The 22,932-nt window shown below is 42.7% G+C and overlaps 1 protein-coding gene across 4 annotated transcripts in view; it reads left to right on the forward strand.

The window, feature by feature from the left end:
* Positions 1-22,932, forward strand: part of EYA2 (EYA transcriptional coactivator and phosphatase 2) — a gene marked incomplete at its 5' end in the record, with an annotated part of 87,001 nt that overhangs the window by 25,634 nt on the left and 38,435 nt on the right. For 2 of the 4 annotated variants that reach the window (XM_082065670.1, XM_082065669.1), the window contains 4 exons: positions 12,344-12,462; positions 15,646-15,694; positions 16,298-16,437; positions 19,254-19,370. In XM_082065670.1, the coding sequence (XP_081921796.1) occupies positions 12,354-12,462; positions 15,646-15,694; positions 16,298-16,437; positions 19,254-19,370 (415 nt within the window). Of the gene's footprint in view, positions 1-12,343; positions 12,463-14,171; positions 14,217-15,136; positions 15,158-15,645; positions 15,695-16,297; positions 16,438-19,253; positions 19,371-22,932 lie in introns of those variants that run through there. The other 2 variants (XM_082065672.1, XM_082065671.1) reach the window with 2 other exon arrangements.

Here is a 22,932-nt window from a genome sequence, read left to right on the forward strand (position 1 = left end):
TCATTTTCATATATAAGTAGGTGCTAGATTAAGTGGTTAGCTAATCGACGTCTTTGTTCCGGTAAGAATACTACGGTTTCTTTCAGCGCTTTTCCATGTACTGCTCCGTAAGCTGTTTATGGCAGCAATGGCAAACCTGTTCACTACGTCTGCCAGATTTATTTTAAAGATTATGGTGTTTGGTGCCAACCCTAATCTCTCCTGGTGCCAAACTTGGCTCCAGCAGCAGTAACTCTACATTGTTAGTCTTGTGCAACAGTTGCATTACATCATGGTGAAAGGAGGAAAAGGGATTTTAAAAATTCCAGTTATTCAAATGCAGAAGTCACAGGGGGGAAAAACAAGACGGAAAACAAAACTCCTGCAGTTCAAATGTCAGTGTCCCTCTGTACTTTGGTAAGTGATTTGAGGCCTGCTTAATATCATAACATGGCACGTTCAGAAAGTGTTTTTCTTCATCGGATCACGCTTTGCAAAAGAAAACAAGGACATTTGTGTGACTGGCATTGGGTTGGTGCATTTTTCTGTTGGTATTTCCACTTCTGTGCTGCCCTGTGGTGTATCGGTGACTGAATGGCAGCATCTCTGCAAAGGTGCTCCGTAACTTATCCTTGTTTGATGATATCCTCTGGTCATCCCTAAAATATCCCTTCTGTCTTGAAAATAAACCTGATGCTAACAGGTTAGCTTTCCCCTAGGCTTAAAGAAAAAGCTTCAGCCTGTTGTTACAGCAAATCTCTTGGGAAATCATCCCTCAGCCCACCTGAACGCCCAAGGTGAACCAAGCTGTCCTATTTGTTATTTCTATGTTATTTTAGCCTGACTTTCAAATATCCACAGAAACAAATGATTAATGGAACAAATATCAAGGAAAACACCATGTCAACATTTGCTCTGAGTAAACTCCTTCTCCCCTTTGCTGTTTCCACACTATTAATTGGCAAGAGTGACAAATCGAAGTGCAGTTATTGCTTAAGCATTGCTTTTGATTAGTTGTCTTTTTTTTTCTCCAAACATCCCTAAGATATGCGACAATTAGGTTGATTAGGTTGTGTTACTTTGCTCACTACAGTTGTGCTGTAGCTCTTTATGGGGAGCAGATTTCTCATTTTAACTTTTACCTGTAAACTGCTGTCACCAGCCTGTCTCCTGGTTCAGAATATCCTTTTTGAACCTTTCAGTTAGAAATGCAGGAACAAAAAACCTCACCATTTTTTATTCCTACTGATGAAGCAACCAGCTTCCACTAAAGAAATCATATTTACCAGCAGAGTATCTCCTACATGTTTCACACAGATTCCTGAAGACCTTAACCTGAGCAATAACTTTTTCTTGTGTTTTTAAAAGCATAGGAGGAGCTCAGTGCTGTAAAAATGCATATCTGCTATGCATATTAAATTGACAGTAATGACAGCACAAGCCTTTGTTCAATTGTATAGGTAGATGAAAACGTAGCAATTGCACATGGAGGTACCTGAGTTCCAGTAACCGGGAATTTGCGGCGTGCAGAACTGCTTGCGCTGAAGTTAAGTAAATGTTTAACAGCCCTGTAACAGGGAATGGGCGAAGGAGATGTGCTGTGTGTGGCCAGTGAGCTGCTGTCGGAGCTGGGAATGAAAGCCTTTGACTTCCTGGCTGTAATCTCTAGAAAACATTTCCTTCTTCAGATAAATTATTTGAGATCAATAATCATTATTAATAATGACATTTGATTTTCATTTTATTAAGAGTCAAAAGAGGAGGAAAAAGATGGCTTTGATTAGATCAGTGAACAAGAGGAGGAAGGATAACTTGAAGTTTAGCTGAATGATAGCCTCTCTTCCAAGACCACCCTCTGCTCTTTTCAAACAAAGAGAAACGATTGTGACTGAGTGAACGTTAAAAGTTTATAAATTTGATTTATTTAACCACAATATTTACTAAATCCAGATTGGTAACCTGATTTACTTCAAATCAAAACAGGGAAAGTACAGTTGGATTTCATAGTCCAGGAGCAAATCAGCTGTGTGTTCAGGCCGTGCACTTGGAAAGCAGCTTCAGGGTTAAGTGAATGAACAAGCACCTGCATTCGCGGTACTTACATAGCAATTGCTCGAGTGCTGTGCAAGTTTTGCCTGCAGCATTTATGAAGGTTGTGTTAAGCAGGATCAAAAGGAGGGAAGTAGCTCTTTTTACATTATTAGGCTTTGCTATTTTGACTCAACATGTTTGAAGATGATCCAGCCAGAAATTCACTGTTGATCACAGAATGATCTAAACTTTGTGAATATGGTATTTCCATAACCCTTAGCACTAGTAGAGCAGTTTTATTCAGAAGTCCCATAGGCTTATCACTGTCGTTCCTGTTTTATTGGTAAGGAGAGCAGGGCAGGAGGGTTGAAGGGTGGCTTTCAGAAGTGAGAGCACATGGGCCTCTGGACGTTGGTATTAAATGTGCTGTCCCAATTGCGCAGCAGCGGGACAAGAGAGTCCTGCCCACCTGCACGGTGATGAGCCTCAGGGTAATCCATCGCCCGGCAGGCAAACTGCCTCGGGACCAGGTAGCAGAGCTCGCGTCCCACTGCTGCCACAGACATGTTCAATCAGCAGTTACCTGGGAACCACAAGTCCTGATGTAGTGATGCTTTAAGACCACAGCAAGGAAAATCCAAAATGCAAAAGAGAAAATCAACCCTTTCCCCTGCCCTGAGAATGCTAACCCAACCATCTGTCAGGGAAGAGAAGCAATTAGGGCAGGCAGCTCTGGGGTGCGGAGCTGCAGCCTTTGTTCTCGCTCATGCGCGGGGACGGACTGCCGCAAAGATTTTTTATTTTTTCAATACGAGGAGCTGTGGGATGGTTGGGGTGCTGCTTAAATTCCAGACTATGGGACCAAGCCAAAGCAGGACAGAGGTTTCAGATACGTTGTTAAATGTATCCTGTTAAATGTTACCTGTTCTTAAGAAAGTGTTTTAAGTTTTATATAGACCACAAACTTTGTCATATTTTGTTCTGGTGTGAAAGGCATCAGTTGTATTTAAGACAATGAGACCAGCATTTGTGTTTTCCCTCATCAAGACACTTCATAAACAGATGAAATGGTGTACAAAACATATAAACATGAGGCATTCTTTGCTTCTGAATCCTTAAGAATCATCTTCCTTGATTTATTTCTGCAGATAGATGAGATAGTCTTCCTTTCCCTCACCAGAGGCAGAAGGGTGGGCGAAGAGCGTCTCGATCAAAGAAGGATGCTTTCTACCTTCTGCGTGTACAGCAGACCTTCCTCTTTGCTGTCTTCTTTGATCAGAGAAAGTCTGACTGGGGGGATTTAACCAAGGAGGGGGGACGTCATGCTCACTCCAGCCTCGCCTGTACTGTTACGCTAGACTTTTCCCAACATTCAAGGTCCTTCTACTAACTTACATTTCATAGTTCTTTTCCCATAGCTCTTTTGAATTATTATTCCCTGAATGCCACTCCTTTACAGGCTGAGAAAGGAGGTGCTGACACAGGCCTGTTATAAAGAGGCAGCCTTACCTTTCTCACTGGGTTGTTGGAGCCATTGCGGGACTCTGACAGGTTGAAGAAGTAAATCAAAAGGGTGAAGAAATTCTCATAGTCTGGGAATGGAGAGCTTTTGGACCAAAAATGAGTGAGAGAACATGCCCTGAAGGACAGCTCTTGTGCCTCACTTCCTTCTTGGCTGTTTCATGTTCAGGATGGTCATTATTCATCAGCATGGATATTGATACTGCAATGATGTAACAGATTTCTCCTAAAGATTTTAGAGCACTTTCCAGCCCCTAAAAAGAGCTTAATTGGCAGTTTATACTGTATTTCTCAGTTTTACAGAGGCCTTAATGTAGTCCTGAGAAACTTGCCCAATCTGTTAATGACAGAGCTTGGAAGCAAAGCTCGAACTGCAGTTCTTAGTTCTCTCCTTCAACAACTACACGTAGTTCTCCCTGTTGGTGTCAGACTCAGGCTTGTGACAACACGCCCCTTTACACGCACCACGTGCTGCCTGTGGGCAGCCGCCAGCTCTGCAGCACCCGAGGCCCTGGGGTGCACGGGCTACTCTGAGGGGGCAGCTTTATGGACAGAAAAAAAGTGACATTTAAGAAACAAGTATGATAAATTCCATATTTCTCCCATTTATGGACCAGCATTGTTGAGAATATTCTGATATATTAGTACAGATTTGACAGAAAATTACTATTCTGATGGTGACTGTTTTGGGCATGCGCTGAATGGGAAGAGGTGTAATGGAATTTAAAAGCTTGTGAATCTTGAAAAGAAATGTGCAAACTGGAAGAGATTATGTATGTTTGTGGATATGCATATATTTGTACGTCTACACCTTCAGTTTTGTTTTACAAATAACTGTATGCTGTAAGCACATAGTGTTTCCTTACCAATTCTGTGTGGTACTTGATTGTCCACAGTAGGACAGCTGAGTAATTTTTTTGGCAAATGAGATCTTTTGTAAATGTTGCCTCATTTAGCACAGAGCTTCAACAGACAAAAAAAGGCGTTCTGAAAAATGTAGCTTTCTCATTTTGACTTATTATAAGTGAAATACTAGTGTTGAAATTAATTAAAAATAAATTACTCAAAGCAATTATATAACATATTTCCTGGATCGGCTGCCAGATTGACAGTCTGTGGTGCAAACCCCATCATTAGCTCACTTTGCATTTTCAAGCTGCCTTTCAGACTGTGCCTTTGTAACAAACGAAGGCAGCTCGGCTTGTTTTAGTGAGCACTAAATCCCCTTTACCTTGGACTGCTGACCAGAAGATGCTGGTGCCTCCCGGCCTATCTTCCCTCAATCGCGTCCCGAGGTAATTGCAGGAAGCGCAGGGGTCAGGCCCAGCCCGGCCCTCTTTCTCCTCAGCACGGCTGTGCTGCGGTGCGGCCCGGCCAGGGTAGAAAGAATCTTTGTTTGTGTGCAGCCAGCTCCTTTTTGAAGTCAACAGCTCTGAGTCAAGGGACAAACAGCACGTTTAAAACAAAATGAAAGGTTGGAAAGCAGTCGAGAACAGCAGGTGATGAAACTGGGCAAAGCAAGCCAACGCTTCTAGACATTCAGGACTGCCAGGGAAACAAGGCAAGTAATGATTTTCGCCGGTCACAAGCACTCAAAAATCCTAGGGCAGGCTTTCCTCAGAAAAATAACAAAGGTGAAATGGGCTCAAAAAATTCAGGATTTTTCATCTGGTTTTCACTGTCTGGCCTATGGGTTGGAGCAAGACAGAAAACTTCCAGTGTAAGTCAAATTTTGATCAAAAAGACTCTCATTTACAACAAAACAAAGAATCCATCTGGGGAAGGATTTTAAAGCTTTTGGAATACTTTTGGTGGTTTTCAGCAATAGTGGTTTCAGAAGTGTGACAGAAATGCTCTGTTTTGTTATTTTCTCAGTTATTTTTCTTCAATTGTTTAGAATTAACACGTTTAAAAAGAAAAAGGAATTTGAAAATCTTAATGTAAACCCAAACCAAATTTTTTCTTATGAGTCGTGAATGATTTTAGACATACCCAGAATTAATAGAGAAAAGGAAGGGCTGTTTTCCTGTGTACAGGTTTTCCATTTGACTACTGAATTAACAAACTTACTTGTGATCCAGCTCTTACTTGGCTGCTAGTACTCTTATTTCAAGTCTTTAGGTGGTTGGGTTTGTGGTTCTATTGTTTGGTTGGTTAGTTTTGTTTTAACTGAAGCACTACATATCTATTAGTTAGATTTGTAGATTTGTAGCTTTTTTAAACATAACCTTACGGCTAGTTATTTCAGTCCTGGACTAAACGAGAGATGCATGTGTCTGAGGATGAACAGTAGGCTTTGGAGAGCGGGTGACGTTACGTACGGGAGGGGAGCGATGCGGGGTGTGAGAAGCACAGGGGGGCTGCGCGTCCCTGCGCGTCCCCGAGCAGCCTCTGCGCACGCAGGCACGGCTCAGCTGGGCTCTTCTCCCCAGCTCTTTCAGAAACAGAGTGTCCTCCTGCTTCTGCTGAAGATTTTTCTTGCTGTGGTCTCCAGTGTAGCCAGTACACCCCCCAGCTCCTCCTTTGTCTCACCTATTTGTTTTTCTCCTCTCTCATACTCGACTCAATCTGATGAGCAGTTGCAGGCAGGGTTGGCTGTGTGCCTGTCATCTGGAGCAGCCTCACTACCACCACATTTAATTTCTTATTTCAGTCTGATGTGCTTTGTCCCTTGCCTATCTATCACATAACTTTCCTCTTGTTCCTCTTGGTTTAATCCTTAGCCTAAGATATTATGTGCTGGAGAATAACGCAATTGTGTCTCCCACCCCCAGATGCTGTGCTACAAAGTGTACTACTATGAGTCCTCTTACTTTGTGCGTGGAATGGGCTGGGCAGTGATAAATCCAGACAAGTACCGCTGCTTTTATTGTGCGATTACGTCAGCGACAGGCAGCTCTCGGGCACATAAACAGCCCGCGGCGCGCTGCCCCGCAGCTCACCTTGCAAGGATACCTTGTCATCCTGGCCGTACGGTCAGAGCTGTACATGAGCATTTCTGCCAGCTCAGGTTTAACTTTATGCCTGCTCAGGCCTTTCCTGCATACAGCTATCAGATGTTCTTGTGGGTGAGCTAAGATTAATTATAAAAGAAAAAATAGCATTGTGTTTTTTCACCTGCTGAAGCATTTTTGAGTTATTGAAATGGCAGTAACCAAGGATCTACTATAGATGGAGAGAAATTGTCCTAACAGAGGAAATGAAATTACTCTGCTTTTGAAATGTGTGGATAGAAGTAGCCGGATCTACAGTATGGGAGATTCCGTATTATTATACCACCTGGTCTGTGGCTACAAGATAAGTGTTTGCTGTGCTTCTGAATGGTTCCTTTTTTTGTGCAGGAGTGGAGTAAAATGGGGGGTGTAGTTTTGCAACCAGTTAGTCCTGGCAAAGCTGGCTAAGCTGCCATGCTTCTCAAGGAGTTAAAACAGTACAAATCTTAATTCCTAATGAAAATTAATGAGACATAGCAAGTGCTTTTGAAAATGTTGCCCATGTGGAAAAAAATTACAACATATCTCATATTTCCTAGGAAGGAAGGAAAGACAAACTTTTTAGGATTGGGGTTTTCTTTGTGTGTTTCCTTTGAATCAGAGATTGAAAAAGCTGTTTTCACACTTTTTTGCAGTTACCTTTTAGTAATTCATTTCTGAAACAAAGTGGGGAATCAGACTGTCTTCTGTTTCATGATGAGTAGCACTGGAGTCATAAAGCTGCAGATTTCTGCTTAGTAATCTGCACCATTTTTTGAAGAGATTAAAGGTGAAAGCAGTTGATAAGTAATTAACACCAGATAAAGTCATGGAAGCAAGACAAAAATGTTACTCTTGCAATTAGGCTGCAATCTCTGTCTCTATTCCTCCCCTTCCCAGCAAAGCTAAAAGCAGGGGACTTGGCTTGTACCACTCCTGCCTAGGGCTCTGTGCTGGCATATGAATCTGTTTAGGAAGATCTAGTGGTTTAAGCTTGTATTTGGTCTCTAGCCAGATAAGAGTAAAAATTCTTGAGAAGATCATCGTGTGGGGTTATTGCAGGAAGAGTAATTTCTAGATTTGCCTCTCCTCATGGGCAAACGTTCTTTGCAGTTTTGTACTCCTTTAAAGTATCTTGTCTTTCCCACTGTAGGATCTGGCGGGTTTTTCCCAAGGGTAGGAGTCCTGTCCTTCATTTCTCACCTGCTTCATTCTGTGGGGCTCCTAACTCATCAGTTCCTCCACTGATGGCAGATGCAGAGCTTATTTTCTTTATTTTTTTCACAACCACGCCAGGTTTTTCCCCATGCCATCTTTTGCTCCTGGTGTGTTCTTTCTGACTGTACCATCAGCCTCCTGTTGCTCAGACCCCGTCCCGCAGGCTGCTGTCGCGGCAGGGCAGACGCTCTGCTCTTCCTGGCACACGTTCCCTCTGAAATCTCTTCATCACTTGGTCACTGACTTTACCCTGATACTACTTACTACCCAGGTGCCTTCTTTACAGAAAATGCCCTGGAAATGCTCTTCTGAACATTTGTTCTACTTCATGTGCTTGTGTGTTTTGAAGCCAGAATACTGTCCTGTCACCCCAGAAGTGGAGTAGAAATGAGTGAGACGTGCAGACTCCAGGAACAAGTGCACTGCCTCCAGAGCGAGGATGTGGACATGCCCGTGCTCCTGAGGTGATGCCGCTGCTGTGTTGTGGGGAGGATGTTGAAAACAAGTTAGACTGAGGGATGCTTTGAATTTCGCCTGAGCAGCAGAGGTCCAAGCTTCGGCAGGAGTCTCTTTCATCTCTTGCTGGTGCCTCCTAGCCTTTCAGCCGTGGTGTGGTTGCGTCTGCCCTCAATGCTATGGTGGTTTCCTGTTTCATCCTTTGAAATGTTATCCATCAGGTTCTGTCACCAGCGGTATCCAGAGCACCTCGCTGACTCGCTGGGTCCCGCTTCCACAGTGCACTTGGGCCCATCTTTCAGTGTTCTGCTGGACAGAGATGGGATCGCTCAGTAGATTGATCTTCAGTACACACTTGAGTGTTTTGTGTTGAGGTCTGGAATCACTGCCTTCAAAACATCATTGTAACAGAAAATATGATTTGTAGGCTACCCCAACACCTCGATCAAAAATTTGAAACCTTAAAATGTTTAATTTGGCATTCCTAGCTTCAGAATGACTTAAAATGCTTTTATTTTTCTTTTTTCCTTCTTAAATGTTAGTGAAGAGAAAAGTTTTGGTTCTTGGCAGAGATTTTGTGGGCCAACTGCAGGGCTGAAGTACGGATTTTTGAGCAGGGGATTCTAATGGAAAAGCTGAGCACCAGAATCGCACAAGGTTCTTCTTAACTGTAGAAGCCAAAAGCTCTTCCAGATGTCTGTCAGCCCAACATCACTGGTTTTAATAAAAGCTCAGATTCAGCAGAATTTATTACTGATTTGCTTTGCTTAAACCAGAAAAAGTTTTTGCTCTAAAAAGCAAGCAAAGAAGGACCTGATGTTTTCATCAGTTGCACTCCAGCATGTCATTTACTGTGTTAAATACCATCCCAGTTCCATTGTTTTACTGAAGATTTTCTGTAGATTACCGTCATTAAAACTGGAACTTCAGAAACTCTTGCGAAGATGTACAGAGTGAGAAATGCCCAGAAACAAATTGGTAAATGGTGCGTGCAAAACAGGCAAAGCTACTAACAATGCAAACACATACGTGACATGCACAACCAGACAGGTATTTCTGTAAGAAGTTACCTGTTTGCACATGTAACTAATACACATATTCGGAAGAAAAATGGAGGCTGAAAAAATAGCAGGAAAATGTTATAGAACAAATACAGGCAAGTGCGATGTGACTTTGTAAATACAAAAGTGAACAGAAGAAAACCAATAGAAAAATCATCAGCCAGGGAGTAGCCAATGAAATCTCTGAACAATCGTGTAATTAAAGTACATTAATCATTATAAAAGATCTTTTCCCTTTAAACATCTGCCCACATTCACTTGGCAACAGTCTGGGCAGTGTCATGAGTGATGGGGTTGGGGATGATGCTGACGGGCGTGTGTTATCTGAGGAGCGGTGCAGAACATCCCCAGCCTGACAATCTGGAGCAGCAGTGCTTTTCCTCAGTTCAGGTGTTGCGTTAGGGAAATAAGAGGGGCAAAAATTGACATTGCTTACAGTGGAAAGGAAAACCGGATATAAAACTGGAAGTCGTCTTCTCAGCCATGCAAACAAAATTTAATTTGCTGCCAATGGATTTGAATAACGCAATTCCTCTGGGAAAAGAGCCCCTGCCTAGCCTGCTGCTTTTAAGAGAGCCTTAGGAGCCATAGCTGCTTATAGGAGAGACCTTGTTCCTCCCCACTGAGCAGTGAGCACCACAGAAACCTTCCCTGCCCCTTCCCTGCGCAGCCCGGCTGTGCCAGCAGCAGAGCGAGACGGCCGTTTCAGGAGAGATCTCTTCTTCCTCTGGCGTGAGCAAAGTGTGCGGTGGGGCCACGGCCATCCCTTCCTGCCTGACCGTCTGTGGCTCCCAGGCACCTGCCTGCGGAATGGATGCCCGTGTTGCATTGGTGAAGGCTCTGTCTGCAGGTACCAGTTTGGAGCATAATTTGCTCCACTGATGTTAGGACTGAGTAAATTTCTAATGGGTGGTGTTTTGTTTTGGATTGGGTCAGGAGTCCTGGATTGTTGTTTTGGCTCTGCCATTAGACTGAGTCACTTACGGAGGAATTTTGACAGGGACTATTTTTTTGTATCCTTGCACAAATCTTATGGCTTGTTGCATTTTCACACAGTTGGCAGCATGGATGCTGGTTGTGGGCACAATCGGTAGCACCTGCGTTTTTCCTTCTGTCTTGCTGTGCTTTGCTGTCTGTGTCTAAGGCAAGGAGGTGGAGGCAGGATTTGTACTTGTCTTACAGGGACACGTCTGAACATGGAACCCTTTAAGGCCCACTAGCAACAAAGATCCACCAGCTGCAAAGCAACACTGGTTTTTATGCTAGTCTTGTTTTCTTAGCAAATCTATAACACACAGCAGTTAGGGAGCAAGGATCTCACAAGTGTTGGATTCAGAGTACTCTATTTTTACCTCACTGGTCATTCAGTGCTGACTTAAGGTCTCCTTCATGGAGCATATTCAGGAATTCTTTACCAGCGTTTGGACTTGAGGCTACGATGGTAGTGAAAACGTGCATGTCTGTGTGGACTTCCAAAGGCAGACAAGAGGAGCCCAGATCCCGTTTGGATAAGGAGGACTGGGGCTGTGGGTATTGTAGGTGGTTATGCCACGTCGTACCTGTTGATGGCAGTTTGCACGTTCGCAGACGATGGATGCTTTTCCTGCCTGGGCAGTGCACCTTCCCAGCTCTTAGGTGGGGAAAGTGAGCTCAGGTTTGGTTTCTGCTGTTCAGTTACAGGTAAAATACTTCATCTGGTTTGTGCCTGTTCATAACAATAGTTACGCTCCCTCACAGGGACTGCAGGCTTTGTAAAAGTTATTGGAGAAGTTCAGATTAAAAAATATGTGGTTTATTGTTCTTAAAGCTGGTAAAGTCATACAGTGGTGTTTAAGTAGAAATTCAAAGCAAACCTCTTTGCTTTTCTTAGAAGTGCATAGATTAGTATTCCAGAAGCCTTGTGTCAAGATCTCAGGTTTATGTCCTATTGTCTTTATCTTTGTGATGTTTTAGGTGTGCGATGGATTGCTACCAGCCTTTCGCTGCTGTGCCATCTGCTACCTTTATATTCCAGCTCAGATAAGCCCCAGCTCGAGCGCAGGGGTGTGCCGGCTGCCTTTGCAGGTAGCACGTCATAGAACGGTTTGAGTTGGAAGGGCCCTTTAAAGAGCATTGTGGGGGTAGAGGTGTCCTGGAAACACATCTTGCATAGAAGCCATCATGCAGATATCTTATGTAACACACAGTTTCCGTACAGTACTCATCCAGTTGTCTTTACACAAACTTGCAAACACAGGTATGTAAATCAGTGCACTTAATGCCAAATGTTGTACCCCTGCAAAACATCCAACACTTCCAAGGGAAGCAAGCAGGTCTGTTTCAAGTGTCTTCGGAGCCCAGTTCTGAGGCGTATAGCTGGAGTTAGATACATGTATGGAAAATGGTGGTATTTAGATGAATAAACCCAATGAGGTTGTGCATACTGCCTGAAATAATGATTTAGTCATTCTCTTTTCTGAACTGTTTGTGTAAAGCAGAGTTTGTAAGCTTTCATTATAGTGCAGGTCATGACCACACACAAACAATTATGTTTTGCTTTGGAGGCTCAAGTCCTCTATATTGTACACTTGAAATTTTGGGTTAAATCAGATGGGATTATTTATGTGAAAAGGACTGTCCTTGCATCGCTGCCACCTAATGCTCAGGACATTGTGGTTAGGTGCCAGCTTCAGGTGTCCCCTGGAAAACCTATGCTACCACCAGTACTAACCTTATTATCTCATAAGACTACATAGCAATGTTAACTGCCCAAAACTTCATTTCAGCCCTTAATAGTCCGTTCTGGATTCACTGAACACTGATGTATACGTTCTCACTCTGATGGCGCATGAGAGATAAGGAAATATAGTTTTCATGTGACAAAATCCAGGAAGAAAGGGAAAGCATTAATCAGATGGGTGTAATCTCCAAGGCAGCAAGTACTGCATTTTAATTTAGCATTTCCCTTTGATGAAAACTTAGTGAATGTTATTATGTGGAATTTATATGAAGCCTGGGTTTAGGTAATCAGCTTTAATATTTATACTCTTAGGGAAAAAAATTTGAATCATTAGTAAGCATGCATAATTAAAGAATAAATTATATTTTTCCTTTGTTTTCCTTCAGGTATAAGGAAATGCTAGATCTAGTGATATCACCCAGCCTGACTGTAAATAGAGAGTGCTCTGACAGACTGAAGCTTAACCTTTCCAACATTTATGCCACGGCTCCAGATGGCATAGAAGGTAGGCTGCCCCTTGTATTTACTGGCTTTACCATGATGTGTGTATATATGTATGCAACCAAAGGGAACTGGCCACATGCAAGGCCTCTGCTTCTGACAATTAGTTCTACATTATAGTGAGCAACTGAGATTTTTGAATGTTTTCTTTGTAGATACTCCAGTTGTGGCTGAGTACTTTAGTTCAGCAGTGGTTTGAACACAAGTAGAATCTAAATGTTTTATACACAGATATATATCTGTGTACAGTAGGTGCATACATATGCACCCAGGCAGGTTTATGTTTGCTTCACTGGAGTCACTGCAGGTATAAAACATATTTTGTGCAGAGCTGGTCGCCTTTGTTTTGACCCCACTAGAGCCCCAGTGGTGGCATGAACACGAGCCCTGTACTTAGTGGCTGTGCTGCTGCTGTTGGGATGGGGAGCGTCGGGGCTCCCAGGCCTAACAGTGTGTTGGACAGCCGGAAACGTTTTGCCAAAGCAGCGCCGTGCCCCTGCGAGCGTCGCTCGGAGGTCGTTGCCAGCACCTCCGAACGGTTGGCTGTGCTGGCCTCTGGTCTGGAGTTTCACATTTGGCAGGTACCAAGGACAAATTCTTTCAGTGGTTGAGGCTCTGATGGAAATTCATCTGCTTTTCTCCTCCTCCTTCCCTCCATCATACTGTTCAAGTGAAGGAAACAGAAGAATGTTAAATCTGCTAAAAAAATTATTGGCAAGTGATGCAGCTGAACTAGTTCTTGCTAGTACAATCCCAGCTATTGTTTGCTGCGGTCAGGATCTGTCAGCCTTCCTGTTGGAGGGGAGTTAGCAAAAGGCACTGGCTATTATGTTTTAGTAGTACGTTTAACCCTTCATTTAGAGGTTCTTAGAAGCCAAGGAGGTGTTTTGCTTGCATGTTTGCTAAGGCATTAGAAATTGCCTGATTAAATCACGTACATCATGACTGCCTATTTACAAGAGCATTTGAAGGGATAACAATCTAAAGGAAACGTCCTTTTACATCTATGTGTTTACATAAAAGATTAGAGCTAGAAATGATTTTTTAAATACATCATTTTGTAAACTTCTCGGTGCAGGAGCTATTTGTTATTATGGGATATAAATAAGAGCCAGCATAGCACTTGTGCAGTTGGACGCCAGTTTGTTAGCGACAGCTCATGTTGATACATTTCTTACAGAAGTGTTCTGGTTATTTTTCTATGGAATGATCTCCTGTGCTACCAAGATTACCATACTTACATGGATGCCCATGTAGATGTCTGGCCTGCTGTTTTCATGGGTGCTTCTCAGAGCTGTGCAATTACATCAGTATAATTTTCAAATGCACATTTTGCCTGTAGTGCTGCTCTTTTGGGTAGAAACACGTGTAGGTTTAACTTGCTCTTTTTTCTGGCAGTGACAGTGGCATATTGCATATTCATATGCAGTAAATCCCCATTTGGTATTCTTGGCAGGTGTATCTGCTCTGTACTTACCTCTTTAAAAAATTAAAAATTTGAAGATGTAAAATTTTTCTTATAGAAAATAAATTAATCTTATGCTCAAACTGTCTGTTCTGCTGTAAAAGGCAATATGAATTAAACGAGAGAAAACTAAAAAAGTATATTTCTTCAATGCAATTCTATTTGGTGAAAAGGAACAGTGTGGCAGAAATGCTATAGGGTTTTTTTCACAGTCTAAAAATCTAATTTTCTAAACTTTTTTCTTTCAGGTAAGTCAAAGCAAACTTTTTATAGCGTGTTTGAAGGTGAATCAGGTAAGCCCATATTGGATTTAATTTTTTTCTATATATGAGTGTGTAAATGAATATGCATATTTGTATAACACTATCGTTTGTAATTTTTATTTTTAACTAAGCCTCTCTGCCTGTTGCTTAGGAAATGGGTTAGTGTTGCCTGCATTTTTTATAGGAAGAGGAGCTAAGGCGGGGTTGCTGGTGGGTTTTACTTTTCTAAGGTCTTTCAGGGTGGTATGTTCGTCCTGAAGACAATCCATCTACAGCGTTGCGGGTGTGTCGCTGTCGGTGCGTGGGACAGCGCTGCAGATGTTTCCTGCCTGGCGGTAACAATGCGAAGGCATCGGGGATGCTGCAGGAATCTCCCTTTCCACCCAGCATGCGCACCTGTAGTCGAGAGATCATCTTCTCCATGAGACTGGGTGATACTTCCTATGCATAACAAGCCTCACTGTAGATGCCAGCAGCAATGTCAAGGATGGTGGTGCTGCCATCAGCAGACAACGTGGTGCTTGGCGTTCTCCCTGCGTGGAGAAGCAGTGTGCAATTAGTCTGGCCTGTTCATTGATGCAGCCAGCAGATAGAGAGGATGAATTTGTTGTACCTAATGCTGTTATTGGTGGTTGTGAGGGTGTTTTGGCATTTGTCGTGCTGTAATAACATCTAACAGCTCCAGCCAGGAACTGAGAAGCACAATTCAGATGGCATTATGGATGCAACCTGTGTAGTACTCATAGTGGCATTTAGGTATGATACTCACAGACAACTTACAGGTTTTAATTTAGGGGTTTTTTTTTAGATTTTAATTAATTAAACCTAAATTTATCTCTGAATAGGGTGGCACATTTTTCTTTGGTAGTGTTGGAGGACACAACAGTTTGGTTCGTTGGGAGGCATCTTGCACATATAACCTGTATGATACATTTTCTACTGGTTTGATGTTTTGCTGGCAGGTCAAGAAGGTAGGTTATAGTTAACTCAAAAAATTCAAGAGTAAAGAGATATACAATGTACTTTTAATATTTATTTTGATTTGATGTATTTTAATGAACATTAAAGAAAGTGAGCTATGGTCTAGGAGGGTGCAAAAAAAAATCAAAAGGGCAAAAAGTGCAGTGAGCTTACATCAATAATCATAGTAGTTGCCTTTATAGCCTTTAGGACAGAAGTCATTCCACTAAAGACCAGCTTCATGATTGTTATTGGTTCCACGAGAAGAAGAAACTGGTAGCTCAATTGTTCAGTTTCACCCTCAGTTAAAACCTAAATCTTTATTTGTTATTAAGTGGAGAATAACTTTCTTACCTACTTCAGTTTGTGGAGATTCACTAAAACCAAAGTCTTCTAATTCCTGTGTATTTTTTTCAAACCAGCAGTGGTACAACAGTGGTATTGGTTTGGCCAAACAGAACAAGATGAAAATCTAAGACCCTTTAATTTTGTTTTCCAGGCAGCAGCAAAGCAGCACCACAGTGTCCTCTCCATCTTTACTCCGCAAAGTGAGTGCTTGTGCCAAATGCTGTCATTCAAAAACCGTGTTTTGCTGAACAGACTGCTGTGCAGACTTCTGCCACCTTACAAAGCATTTGCCTTAAGCCCATCCACCTGTTCCCCTGCATGTTTCTGGCCCCAATGAAGTAGCTGGTTCTTAATCTTGTTAGATATGGAGTGAAAGAAGGTTTGAAGTACTGTGCAGTGTACTTTCATACCCCTGGGAATCCAAACCTTATCGGTTTGAATATTGTTGTGTTTACGAGTTACCACAGAGGAATATGTTGAAATGTCAGAGGTTTCCCATGTCGCTCGTTTCTTTTGGCAAACTCAAAATGAAACATGAAAAATCAGTGGTGATTTTATTAACTTGTACATATTATGCAGTCTTAAAGTCCCCATTCATTTAGATAATCTTAATAGCTTGTATCAGAAGCCATATACTGAAACTAACTTTTGCCTCAGTCTAGTCGATTCTGAGTTACCAAAATATTCACCGTCATACTTTGGATATTATTCTATCAAAATGTCTAGAAGTGTTCTACGTGTGCTCTAGAGGGTCAGGTACAGTAACTGTTGCCTTAGACCTTCTGTTTTCTTTTTCTCCATAGACATTATCCCCATATAGTGACAGTCCCATCTTTCCCAACAATGGCAACGTACGGACAGACCCAGTACAGCGCGGGAATCCAGCAGGCTGCTGCGTACACTGCCTATCCTCCTCCAGGGCAGCCCTATGCCATACCCTACAGTGAGTACTCTGACATCGTGCTGCCTTTGAGGACATCTTTCTCTTGCTCCTTGAAAAATATAATTGAAATCTTAAGCTTTAAAATGAAAAGTCATTTCAGTCTCGGCAATGTTCTCTTCTTAGGCTTAAAGGAAAATCTGACTTTGTTAAAAATGTTAGGATTACTTTTGAACTATTTGTCAGCTCTTTCTATCCTGGGTTATGATCTTGCAAACTAGTTAAGTTTGGAGCCAGTCAGTAGTAGGATATTAGCATGAGAAACAGTAGGATGTGTCACTTACAAGTAGTATCTGGTGAGTGTTCCCATGACTCGTTGCCAAGACAAAGTCTCTTGCATTAATTATGATATTTAGGTAAACTACACTTTGCCTTCCTTGTTTCTTCTTGGAGTTTCAATGATGCAAGCTACTTTAAGAAAAAGTTTTTATATATTATTATGGAAGAACCAAGACAGAGAGCAGAATAACGCTTAAGTGAAATATGATACAGGGTACTTTGGGTTTGGAAGGCTGTTAATATTTAAATGGACGGTCGTTAGCTGTAGGTGCAGTGAACATGTTGCACTGCAGTCAGCTTTGTTCCCGCCTTCTGCACAGCCCGGCCAGCAGCTGGGGGGCAGCGGCACTGGGCACGAGCAGCTGGGGATTCGGGCAGAGGACTGATAAACCCAGCGCTCCTGGGAGGGGAATGCCTGCTAAACCGAGCGTCAAGGGTGTCCTCAAGCTCTTCGTGGAAAGTTGGAGCTCTTGAGAGAGCTGGGAAATTCTTTCCACTCCCAAGGACCAAGGAGATATTGCTCTTGCTTACGTACAGCTCTTTAGAAAGCTTTGGGTTCCTTATTCCCAGCTGATCCTGTGACTGCTGAATCTTGCAGCATTAAAATGGCTTCATATGGTGGTTCTGTTTCCGTTCCTGTTTTCTCTTGTGCTCTTAAACACCTTTGTTTGCTTGGCAAATACAGTATCTCTTCCCAACAAGAAGCTTTTGTACAGCCATTGACAAAGCTTTTACTGAAGGGAAATTCCATGCGAGAGTCTGGAAGGCCAGGGAAATGGGCTTGGCAGAGCCCAGGCTCTACCAGGATGATGAGAGGAATGTTTTGAGACCCGTTCCTGGAGCTACTTGTGTGTTTGCATCAGCTGGCTGATTTCCAAGGCAAACTCTGAACAGTTGTCCTGTTGGAGCAGGTGAAAGTGGAGCCATTTGCTACTGCCTCGAGTCTTTAGGGCATACATGCGTCAGGCCCATATGCTGCTTATAAATCCCGTGGATGACCTCTTAGCATCCTTGAGCAGTGATTTCCCTCCCCCAGCCCCTATACCCTCTCTAAGATACTCAGCACAGCATGTGAAAAACTCCACCTGGCTGACAACCAAGAACAATGAAGCAGTATTGGTTTTAGGCACAAAAATAAAACTCAGCCAGTTTCTAGACAAAACAGAACATTGTTGGAAATTAATTTGGTGCTAAGTTATTTCGCTGTCTGACAATGATTTTTAGACTTCCAAAAAGGCCCATTTGCTGAAGATTAATTGTAGCTGGGGTGGGTTGAATGCTCGCATGCGGAGTGCTGATGTAATTGAAAAGCATGGGACGTTATGAAAAGCGGCTTCTCTGCGCACACTCGCAAATCCCTTTGCTTTCCCAGCAGCAATGGAGCCGGACGCTTGCACCAACACGTGTTCATTCACTGTCCAAATAAACTTCCTGCATTTCACAATGCAGCATTGTCATCTTGTTACTAACTTGTACTCAAATTGCATTGCAGCTATTCTCACCTAAAGCTAAAGGAAGTCATTTTTATTAGAGAAAACATTATCTGGGAGAACTTATTCCCAACTTGAGCAAATGCAGACTTCTTGCTTTTAAGAGTCATTAAGCTAGAAAACAGCATGTTTGGTGAAAGGCCCACGAAACTCAACTTGTCTTTTGGCAAGTTTGCCTACAAGTGCTAAAAGATGACAACAGCATGGGAAGTGAATAAATCCAAGGCCAGAACATCAACAGGGTCTTTGTTTAGGCCCAGCATTCAGGGTGTGTCCACTTTTTTGTTTTGTGTAAATACGGATGCAAAGGAGGGAAGGATCGTGCCCAAAGGGTTCATAAGGCGCACCTTTCAGCTGTTTATTTTAATAATACAGCTGTACGATCTCAGCAGCATCTTGGAATAAAATATTGACCCCTTTCACTACCAGCAAAGGTTTAGTCTTGCAATGTTTAATTCAGCTATCACTGTTCCCTCTGTAAATTGTCAGTTTGTCTGATCTTCATAATGAAAATATTTTTGTGCTTCAGTATTTACCTATTGTTCCTAGTATGTTGTATCTGACTGAATCGATGAAAACCCTCCTGTATGACTAGCCAATAAACATTTTGCTACCAAAGCTGAAAATGCAACACAAGTAAAAGGTAACTCCATTGAGAATAAGTCTTGAGGTTATTGTGCTGAAGGTCCTGTTGCTTTGTTAATCATTGCTTGCATCTGATAACCATCCAGAAAGTTCAAGAATCAATGAGTTAGTTTAATTCTAAAACAAAACTATTTGTTCAGAAATTGTTTTTGAAAACAATATTATTCATGGTTGTTTCTTCATCTTAGCAAAAGTTCATTCAGGTATGGATACAGGATGTAGCTGACTCAAATATTATTTGTGATTGATTTCCTTGACTGTCTTATTTAAGAGACCTGTTCGGGTAATGCAGATAATTAAAAAAAAAAAAAAAAAAAAGAAAGTTAATGCCTAAACTTGCTTTTTCACACCTTTCTATTACAAACACTCACGTTCTGCTCTTGGTTCCTACTTTATGCCCCGAAGGCATCAAAACAGAGGACAGCCTGAGCCATTCCCCGGGACAGAGTGGGTTCCTTAGCTATGGATCCAGCTTCAGTACCCCAGCAGCTGGACAAGCACCGTACACGTACCAGATGCACGGTGAGTACAGCTGGTGCCTCGCAGGACATGCTCTGCGAACTCAGAGTCCTATATTACCCCCCGTATTAGACCAGTTCTTCCTCTTTTGCAATTACAATGAAAAGCTTAGGTATAGGCAGTCAGGGCGGGGAAGGGAAGGAGGTAACTCTCCATAGATCTGTTTTGCTCATAAAGGAATTAATTTCTGGCTGAGGTACTGGATGTAGCAGTACTATATCCTACCACAACTTCACATATGATCAATAAAAGCTTTGCATTTCTGTAGAAACTGTCATCTTTTTAAAAATTATTTTTGTGACTGCATACCTGGGACTGTTGTGTTACTGTGAATTCCTAGACTCCAAGTGGAAGCAAACAAAGGTGGTTTCACACTTTGTGCAAACAGTAACGTTAGTATTATGCTTCTGCTCTGTGCTGACCTGGAGAAACTGCTCTGTGGTTCAATTACTCTATATTCTCTCAACTATTTTTATTTAAAAGCTGATATTGATACTAAAACACTTTTTTACTGTTAAGGCATAGCTAATACCTGCTAAGAGAAGTCTGCCATGTATCTGTAGGTCCCCATTTTATTCTATAAATTATTTAAGAAAGCTGAAGACTGAGAGGTGACCCTCTCCTGAGACTTCATGTACTAGTTTTGTCAGAGCACATTTCCCTAACACTAAGGTGGTTTTTGTGGCCTGAATCCCTCATGGGACATGCTGGAGACACCTGGGTTGAATGTGGTACACGCACACAAAAGTGGTCTATGTGGGGTTTTTTTTTTCTCACCTTGACTCCTACAAACCTCACCTGTCCTGCTCCTAACGGGAGGTCAGTTTTTGGCTTCTGTTTTGCTCCTTGCTTTAAGACTGTGTTACACTGTCAGCAGCCAAAGTCCTGTCTTTAGTAAAGCTGTGGCTCGCGGTTACCAGGAGTCGCAGGTGCTGGAGCGTCACAACTTTGTTGACAGGCTGAAGTGCCCGGTCAGTGCTCTCCTGGAGCAGCAGCTGCTGTGCTGCCCCCAGACCGCCTGCTGTATGGTCAGATACTGCTGGCTGTAACGCCACTACTGACAAAGGACTGATGTTTGCTTTTGCTGCCTTGGGAGATCACTGTATTTCTGTCTAGGTTTCTGTTGGTGTGTGTTTCCTCAGAGCACAGCCTCCGCCTGTACTTTGCTAGCTTAGAAGAATCTGAGCTGTTTGAGAAGGCAAACTCTTGACTCACTTGGGACTGAAATTTTTAAGATGGCACCTTTGCTCGGTCAAGAGGTTTAGACAAGTAAATTTTGTGCATCAGCACTTGAAAATGTTACACTTGCAAACAATAGTGACACAACCATGAGTTGTACCCAAACAGGCTGGGAGGAACTTCACGCACATGTGTGTGAGCACAAACGTGCCTAAAGTGCTTTCAGATAACATTCCCTAGCGCGATGCTATGGTATGAGGTGAAATCACTTCTTTTCAGATTTTTGTGCCAGGAAGATCATTTCAGCCAGCTCACTAAGCCTTTAATGCAAAAGAAAAGAGAAAAAAAGCAGTTTCTGCAAGTGGCAGGTGCTCACTCCAAGGCAAAGGGAGCAGGAATAAGTGTCTTCTTGTTGTAAACAAGTATTTCCACCCGTCTTCCCGTTGCTCATGAGAGGAACAATCTGAAGCTCCCTGACTGTACGGTTTATTTACCTTGCTGAGTGCTGGTGAAAGGTTGGAGTGAGACGCCAGGAGCCTTCCGGTGCTGAGTGCTGCCCAGGAACGCGAGCCCCTGCGTTCCCACGCCTGGCGCTCGGGGCAGGGGCGAGCGCTGTCTCCCTGACGCGAGCAGGCGCTCTCCTTGTCACCCAGCTCCAGGACCACTGAGACGTCTGCTAAATTCACATTGGTCCTTTTGCTCACCAAATTGCTGACCCAGGCAGGGACTCCGGGTGAAAAGGGCAAATTTTTATTTTCATATATTTATAAAATCAAATTTCAGGGAGACTTTAAGAATCAAGCTTTTAATCTCCATTTCAAGGACAAAATGTTGAAAGAGAGATCTTGAAGAGAGTGAAGTGCAGGCGATCAGCAAGTAAAGGCATCTCAAGAAGTGCATGCTGCTCAGTTTTGTGTTTTAAACTGTGAGAAAAAAATATTTTCTTAACCTAAGCCCCGCAAGTGTTCTAAGATGGTAATGGCTCAAGCATGTAAGTGAAATAATTTTAGTATTGCTTACTCCCATTGTACCTTCATTGAGAACCAGCTCCCAGAGCAACGTAGTGAAGTCACCTCGGGCAGGTGTGGGTGGCAGAGCGCATCTCGAGCAGACTGCGCACCCTGGGATTCCTCCTCACCGTCCCCTCGTTTCTGAGTTACCTGCTCCGGCCAGCAAATAGGCGCCCGTTGTAGGTGTGTTTTGCCTGTCACCAAGGAATAAATGACCTCTTGGGTGACAAATACTCTGTCTCACAGTGCTCTAGGACAAATGATCCCCTTCAGTAAATGCCAATGTGTTAATAGTTGGTGCTGGTTGGTTTGCTCCCGTGTTTCTTTGGTGCCCGCCCTGCTGCTGGCTGGGATGCGTGTCCCGTGGCAGCCTCACTTCCTGGCGGCTGTTGCTGGTAACATGGTACTTCTGAAGCCAAAGGCCGCTCTCTTGAGTCTGGTTTCCTTACAAACACAGATGACGCAGGTGTACTGGGGGAGCGTTCAGCTTTTCATTTTCACTCCAATGATCAACTGTATCCTAGTTCTTGAGTGACAGCAGAATCTACTAAAAAGCAAGAATGAGGATAGAACGTTCCTTTGGTCTTTAAGTGCTGTATGCAGTGTTGTTTCATGTCATTATTGTCTTTACAAAATGAATTTGTTTCATAATGAGGTGAAGATATTTGAAATGTGCCTGCGACCAATCTGGGGATGCCACTCATATTTAGAGCCATGAATTGGAAGAGGAGGTCACCGCTTGTATTGGGTTTTTGTCTTTAAAGTGATAGATCTGTGATGCTGGTAAATAAACCTTGCTTCAAGGTCTATGCCATTTCTGAATCAATCCTGATGTAAGTGTACAATTACAGCACCAAATCCGCAAACAGCACGCTAGGCTAGATACGAGACACGTATTGTGCTTTTTAGCACACATTTTTCTAATTTTTAACTTTTTCTGACAATTTAGCATTTCAGTGATTTGCTCAGACTTTTGGTAAACTTATTATTCAATGACAGAAATTGAATATAAAATACAAAGATTTAATTCAGCTTCTACCCCAAAGGGCTTACCTTCTCAACTGGCATGAGGAAACTGCTGTTGCTACTGAGGGCAGGGGAGAAATCTTTGGAATATAAGAAACTTATCATTTAATGAGCTGTGTAAAACACAAAGAGAAAACTGTGCCAGCACATCAGCTAACAGAGAAAAACCATCAGCTCTGCAGCAAGAGCGATAGCAGGCAGCTCATAGAGCGTTTCCTGTGGCTCGTGAGCATGTGTTACCCCTTTATTGCACATCAGGCCATCTCTTCTCAGCTTGTTATTAGTTCCTAGACAATGCCTTGCTCTTCAGTTGTTATAGCTAAAATGACAGCTGGTTTGAAACTATGAAG

Source organism: Streptopelia decaocto, assembly GCF_964273445.1.
Source record: "Streptopelia decaocto genome assembly, chromosome: 14".
Taxonomy (NCBI): Eukaryota; Metazoa; Chordata; class Aves; order Columbiformes; family Columbidae; genus Streptopelia; species Streptopelia decaocto.